The 7,470-nt window shown below is 42.5% G+C and overlaps 1 protein-coding gene across 2 annotated transcripts in view; it reads right to left on the reverse strand.

Moving 5' to 3' along the window:
• NPAS2 (neuronal PAS domain protein 2) overlaps positions 1-7,470 on the reverse strand; it is an 88,108-nt gene that overhangs the window by 39,487 nt on the left and 41,151 nt on the right. For both annotated transcript variants that reach the window (XM_014525066.2, XM_014525067.2), the window contains 3 exons: positions 6,428-6,546; positions 3,212-3,294; positions 1,424-1,530 (listed from right to left, as the gene is read on the reverse strand). In XM_014525066.2, coding sequence (XP_014380552.2) covers positions 1,424-1,530; positions 3,212-3,294; positions 6,428-6,546 — 309 coding nt within the window. The remainder of the gene's footprint in view (positions 1-1,423; positions 1,531-3,211; positions 3,295-6,427; positions 6,547-7,470) is intronic.

Consider the following 7,470-nt stretch of genomic DNA (forward strand, 5'->3'; position numbering starts at 1 on the left):
GGGGCAGGGTGAAGCCAGCTCCAATGGCCTTGCCCCCCACCGCTCCATCGTTGCCACCTGCAGGGAGTAGGGTGGGGGGGTGAGGCCAGCTGCTGGCCTCACCCCCCCGTTCCATTGGCTCTGTTGCCCACGCCTCTGCTCCATTGCCCCCCCCAACCCCTGTGTCTCCGCAATCATGGCGGTGCTCCACCATGCTGCCAGCTCCTGTTCGAATGCTTGCTCGCACTCTGATTGCCTGTTTGTCAGCCAATCAGAGCATGAATAAAGCATTACGGACAGACAGACTTAGGCTTTTATAATATTAGAATGTTTTATAGTCATGCTCAATGTTGGCTGCATTTAATCAGCTTCATAGTTGGTTTGCATTACTGAGCACATGCTGCTTTTGGCACCAGTTTAACGATTGATAATGTACTTAGTGAGGTCTCTTGTATGCAACTATAAGACAAGGGGCTTGTCCCCCCATGTTCATTGGGGGGAAAAACCTCATCTTGTATTTGAGAAAATATGGTAATACTGAAACATGACAGATCAGTTCTGTAAGTGGATATTTTAAAAAGGTTGCCTCATTTTAATATTTCTTCACTTAATGACGGGCATTTAAAAAAATTGTAATGTTTAAGTAATCACTGGTTTACATACACATTGAACAGTACTACAGAGAAAAAAGAATCTGCAAGAATTTTACAAAGTCTGACCTTCCCCAAGTCTGTTTGAGTTAATTCCAGTCAATTATTTACTAACAGAATGTGGGTTAAATCTTACATATCTTAATTAGACAATGAGTTCCATCAACTATTTGTAAGAGTATGGGAAGAAGGATTTGGCCTTTTAAACTATAAACAACTTGGGGCCAAATTCTCATCAGTTCTACTCCACTCGATTCAAAATAATTTCACAAAGGCCAATTTATAGTTTTAGACAAGAGGAATCTGCCTTTTGCCTGCAGGCTCTGTTCTCCCAAGTTTATACCTATCTTAGGCCTGGTATACACAATGTGAGTTCCACTAGCAAAATTACGTGTATGCCCACACTTAGAGCTCCCCAATGCTGGCAGAGCCTCTTCTTTCTCTCAGTGGAGTAGCATCATCTCTCTGAATGAAAGAAGACTTCTATTGCTCCTGCTCAGCAGCTGGCAGAAGGCATGTGTAGACACATCCAAGCTTTCTGTTGGCTGTGCAGCCTCTTTTTGCAACTGAGGCTTCTAATGGTGCACATGGTGCCCTGTAAGTACAGCTGAAGAAATAGAGCTGACTGTAGCCTCCAGAAGCTGTGCGTGTGTGTCCACTCTGCTGGCTTTCCTGTGGCAGCTGTTATCTGCAGAAACTTCTCAGTGTGTAAAAAAGGCCTTAGTTGGAGCTGCATTTTGCTGAGAACAGACATTCCATTTAATTCAAATGAACTGAGACTGTGCAGTACTTACAGTGTTCATGGCATCTTGCTAAGAGCTCTAGGTCATCTATATGATAATAGTCATAGCCAGAAGTACCCAGCACTTCAAAAGGCAAATATCCTATAATCGGCGGTGCTCTGCATATGGGCACAATACAAATTATTTAATAGAGAAAAATGGAACAAACAGCAAGGCTTGCTTGTTAAACTGGAAGTTCAAATAGACAGCAGGGCTGAACTCAGCTCTCCTTCACACATGCCAAGGTCCCATTAAGGTCCAAGGGCAAAGTTTGACTCTCCTGTTCTGTGGGCACACAGCCTAACTTTAGCTCAGTTCTCCGGCTGTCTTCCACACCCACACAATGACACACAAGCATCCAGAGAAGATAAGAACCGACTAGGGAAATACTGCTGAACTACTTGGAAGCAATTCCTCCTCCTTAGGATGGAAAACGTGACTTCACTTTCCATCATGTTCCCCCGGCAGGACTGTCATCAGAGGATATCCCTGATGGAGAGAGGGAGGGACTCTTTGAGCTGAATTACAACTCAGGAGACAATCAGGGCCAGCTACCTCCCTTCCCACTTAGTGCCAGAGTTGGCTAGTAGCTCTGAAACAAAGCTGGCAGCCAGACAGGGACCATGTAGACCAGTGGTGCTCAACCTCCAGCCCATGGGCCAAATCTGCCTATGAGGCTACATCATCCAGTTGCCTCGTGGGTCTATAAATTTGGTGGTCTAAAAATTGTTATGGCTTCCAGAGCTGCAGCAATTAATGCTGCCACCACTTTCCCATCATCACATTTCCAGCCCCATGGGGAGTTTTACGGGCCAGATGACATGGCCTCACATGCCAGATGATGCCAGTGCATGGTTGGACTATGGCCGGATCTGGTGTGTGGGGCCAGGCCACACCTGCAGACCAACCCTGCACACTGACTCCATGCTGGATCCAGCCTGCAGACTGACTGCAGAACTGCTTTACCTAATACTGAGTCTTCACAGAACACCCAACTTGTTTTGAGGTGGTTGCTTTTTCTGTTTACCCCCTGTGCAGTGGGCTTCATTTCAGCTACTTTTGTCTGGGCAACAGCAGCTTCTACAGCTCTTACATGGGTAAGGGAGTGGCTATTACTCAGTGAGATGGGACAAATGTATTTGCATAAAGTTTCCTTCCTTTCTAGGCCTCTGCAGAATCTGACGATGAAGTGTCTGAGCAGTCTGGGTATCTGCCTGTCTGACTGCTTCCAGATTGTTCAGTCCATCACAGCTTCCCTACATAATCCTCAATACTTGAGTCAGTAGGTATTGCATGCAGACCCAATGGCTGAACTGGCTGATTTTTGTAAGACCTGTTTTCATGGCATATTTTTCTAAGACATGCATAGGTCACATAGCAAGAAATTAATCTTTCTGGCTCTTTATACCATTTTTCTACCTCAGATTTTTGTTTCCTGGAGTGACTAATGACATACTGTTTAAGAATATTTTTATGATTACAGATTACACTCCATTCTTGTGTTTAAAATAGATAAAAGCTGACTGATCAAAAATACTCTGTGGAAAGTATAAACAGCATTTGTGTAAAATAATTCATGAAAAAAGAAGATGCAGAGAAAACTATCTAGTTCCAGTCAAGTAAAGTCAAATTGAAATTAAACATCAGCCTTTGTAAGTACTTTAGTGGTAACAGTGCTAATAATCTTTTTCTTCAAACTATTTCAATGTGAAGTATAATACTATTTGACAGAATCTGACTCATGAATATATGAGTAAATAGGTACAAAACAAGATCAAGCATGTTTTATTTCTTACAAACCTGTGATCCAGAAACAAAAATTTCCATTCTAGACTATGTCTTGAAGTAAACTCCTCCAAAGGTTCTTCAACTATGCACATTTCCTGTATTGCAAAGAAAATCAACTGATTGAATGTTGCCTTCATCTTTCTGCTTCATCTGCTTTTTGTTAAATATAAGAATGCAGCATGGTTGAGAAATAAAATAAAACAGACAATGCAGATATTGTCCAATAATGCTGAACACTGAAAGTCTTATGGAAATATTAACTGATACTAAACATATTGCAAAGACTGAAAGAGAATTTTTAAAGTGAATGCAAAATTAATCATCCTAGAATACTTTATATTGTAAGGACTAATAACATTTTTAAAGCATCATACAACCATACAGATATTAAGAACTTAGTTGCTGCATTGTAACAGGGCCCAGAGCAAGAGATGGAGCTCTCATACCTCTGCACCAAGGGGCATCATGCTTCTGGCAGGCATGCTCCCTCCAGAAGCCCCCCAGCTACACAGCTACCAGTACTCCCTTTGAAGAGGAAGCAGTGTGTACTCCTGCACACCCCTCTGGATTTATCTGAAGTGCTCATAGCTGTAAGGTCTGAACATTTTGCAACCCTAACACATTCTTTCTCCCAGCCTCCTTCTGAGTTGGGGAAACATTATTGTTGCCATTTTACAGTTGGTAGACTGAGGCATGAAGAAAATAAATGCTTTGCTACAAGGGTCATCTGTAGTTGAACATGGATGTGAACCTGTATGTCCCCAGGCTGAGATCACTGTCCAAATCACTAGACAATCTTACATGGGGACAGATCTAGAGGCTGTCCCTCTCGGTTACAGAGTACAACCACTGCAAATGAGACTAGGCACCCGCATTGGCAGATTCCTTTCACCTATGGTAGACTCTCATCCAACCCCACATGCTCTTCTGTCAGAGCCAGGGGATAATCACACCCTTATTTATTAAGTCCAACACCCTTAGGAGCCAGTGATAATAAAAATTAGTAATCATATTAAAGTAGGGAGGATTGAGGCCACTGCATAAGAAAAGAAAATCCCTAGCATAGAGGGAGTGATCACACTAATAATACTGATAATTATTAATTATCCTGGGGGGTGGAGGGGTGGCACATTGTTATTTCTGGAAGCCCTGTGCACTGGGAGTTCCTGGAACTTCTCATTCTTTATATAGCTCTCTATCTGCCATCAACCCATCTCCCCTCTCTGTTCCAGAGACAGCCTATCATTCCTCCATTTCTCCCCTCATGTCAGAGGCTCAGTATGCCACATTCCCCTCTCTGCCACATTCCAGGGGCTCTGTGTGTTTCCCTTAGCACCATCCATCCTGCCCTTACCCCACCACTATATTAGGTGTTCCAGGAAATTCCCCATTCCTTGCTTTCACCCATAGCAGGGTCCCATATTCTTCCCCTTGCTAGGTGTCCTGTGGGCTCCTTCATACTCCCTAAATTTCCTTCTCTACTACAGTAGGGGTCCTGATGGTCAAATATGTTCATACCCATTTTTAGGGGGAAGCAGAAAGAGAGGTGTCAGCTAGCTTATCTCACGTCTCAGATTATTTCTCAAGAGTTCCTGGCTCCAAAGCCTTGTCCAGGTTACTTGGAACACACTGCCCATCCTTCACCCTCTAACCAGAGTCCCCGATTGTACTTCCTTGCAGAGGGGCAGAGATTGTTTGCCTCACAGCCCGTTCCTTGCCAGGGCTCTTTGTGCCTGCCATGACCACTTAATTCCTTTTCCATGTGCCCTAACCATTTCACCTTTTGCTACATGCCAGCAGCTCTGTGCACACTCCCATTCTCATTTCTTTTGTATCTTAGATATAAGTCAGTCAAAACGGCAAGGCTTTAAAGTGGAAGGAGGTGAGGTGGGGGGAACTGCGGGCATGTCTACACAAGATGCTAAAAGCGCGGTAGACTAATTCTACTGTGCATTAGCATGTCACACTGAAAGCCATGCTAATGTGCAGTAGAATATCTACTGTGCATTAGTGTTACTTAAAAAACATACACTGACGCTACTGTGCAGTAGCGCTGATTACTGCACATTAAAGTTAGTACCTGTTACTACAGGTACGAAATTTAATGCACATGTAGACAGCCCCTGTTATGCTGTAAAGTGGTGGCTGCTGCCAGAGTCCACAGATTCTGTGTGTATCCATTTTCCCCTGCAGCTTTTTCAATTTTCACCAAAATCAATAGGTTTCTCTCCACTGATGCATAGGCTATTCCCTAACACCTTGGAATTGATCAGATGCAGCATTCAGAAGTTATTACATTACACAGTGACAAGCAGAGACATGCCAGCAAGTTGAGTGGCCAACCTTACTGTGCTCTGCTGATCAGAAATGTTAAGTGTTTTTGTACTCATTTTACAGAGGAAAACTGAGATGCAACATCTGGATTACACTAATTCCCAAGCACTGGACGGGAATGACATGTATGTCATGTTAATGAAACTTTATGGATGATATGTTAATTACACAGAAGTAAGGATGTTTACAGGTAAGGTTTCCATGAAAACCTTAAGTCTAGTCTCTGCTATTAATACAAATGCTACTCTATTACATTTTATAAGAAGTTAACTCCATTACCCCGAGGAGATGACACTTTGAAGTTAGTGGTATGAATCAGTGAGAGATGCATTTAAAAATCCCTGTGCAGTGTTAGAGTCCAGCTGAAAGAACAATGTTTTCATATGGGATTTGTCTCAATTACATTTCTTAACCTCCTAACCTCAGGAGGCCATCTGAGGCAGCAGCTCACATTTATCAGCTAAAGAGCCACAGTGACAAGTTTGTCTAACTACACTATTACTTCTGTTTTCAGAAGTGAATTTCCTAGTTTCATAAAGGCAGAGGAGAAAACTGGGACCAATCGCACCCAACTGCCCAACTGAGAGCACAGTGTCAGCTCTCTGTATTCTGTCCCACACTTGTACTTGGGAAACCTGATCAGGACATGCCTCATTAATACTTCCTAACACCCATGTGACAATCCCCAATTGGAATTTTCAGTGCAAGGGACATCATCTTCATGAAACATGGGACAGACTGATAATCCTACGTATTGTATTAGATGTTGACATATTAAATGTAAACTTCCTACATTCTGATCCACTCTATGAATAAAACTTGAAATCTTACTTGTACAGAGATTGAAAGCATATAGAGCATATAAGACTCATGTCCACCTGCACAGGTGCTTACCTTTAAAAACTGAGGTGTTGCCAGTCGAACAGTAGCAACAAAACAAACTTGTTTTCCTGGTGGAGTTCTATAAGCCTTTGAGACAGCACTGTCAAAGCCATTACAAGTGGAATTAGGCACTGGGAGAAGAAAAGCAAGATACAGTCATTTGACTTATCAGAATAACTCTCAGTGGCTATTTTGCACATTTGGAAAGTCCCAGTACCACTCTTGTTCAGAATGGCATCTTAAAACTTTTCAAGCTTATATTCATACATTTAAGCCTAAGTAAATTACATTAGGCAGGAAGATACCAGAGCTTAACTCAAAGAATGTTACAAGTCAATCCTGATCAAAAACGAGGCCAATATTTATTACAGTACATTAAACAGATTACTGAAAAGAAAGCCCATGCATCCAAATGTTCCTTTTCCCAACTCTCAATTAAAATATGTATTTCAGTGTGCATATTGCTTTACTTGTACATATCAGAGGAAAGGGGCTATGTAAGGGTGTTATAGAAGTCATTAGAGACAATGCCTTTACTGCTTTTGTGGGGTTGGCAGAAAACATTCATGATTCCAACATTTATCATTCCATTCACACTTAAGGGAAAATGGCCCAGCAGTGCCAAAGTGCAAAAATCATGATTATTTTAAACAAAAAAAAAGTCAGGGTCTAGAATGCAACGCAATGCCAGCCCTTAGAATGAAGACTTTTTTGAACAACCCTAGCCCCTTGTCTCTTAGAATAGTGGACTGGGGGAGGCCTGGCTACAATCTGGTTATGTTGGCCCATTATCTTTATCTGTCATAACTCAACAGATCTTCTATCACGCTCTGGGTGCTCTGTTACCTACATGACCTTCCTGCCACAGAAGTGGCTTGCCAAGTTGTTCTGCTGCCTATAACTAGCATGTGATTCCAGTGTACATTAATCTCACAGAGCATGAAGTCTGGCTGCTCAGACCACCTACAGTCACGTAAGGTATACTCTGAATTATGCACCGTGGAATTAAAATTCTGCTCTCATGGATGTCAATGTGAGCTTGGTGAACTTCAGCA

The sequence above is a fragment of the Alligator sinensis genome, unplaced genomic scaffold (assembly GCF_000455745.1).
Source record: "Alligator sinensis unplaced genomic scaffold, ASM45574v1 scaffold462_1, whole genome shotgun sequence".
Lineage (NCBI taxonomy): Eukaryota > Metazoa > Chordata > Crocodylia > Alligatoridae > Alligator > Alligator sinensis.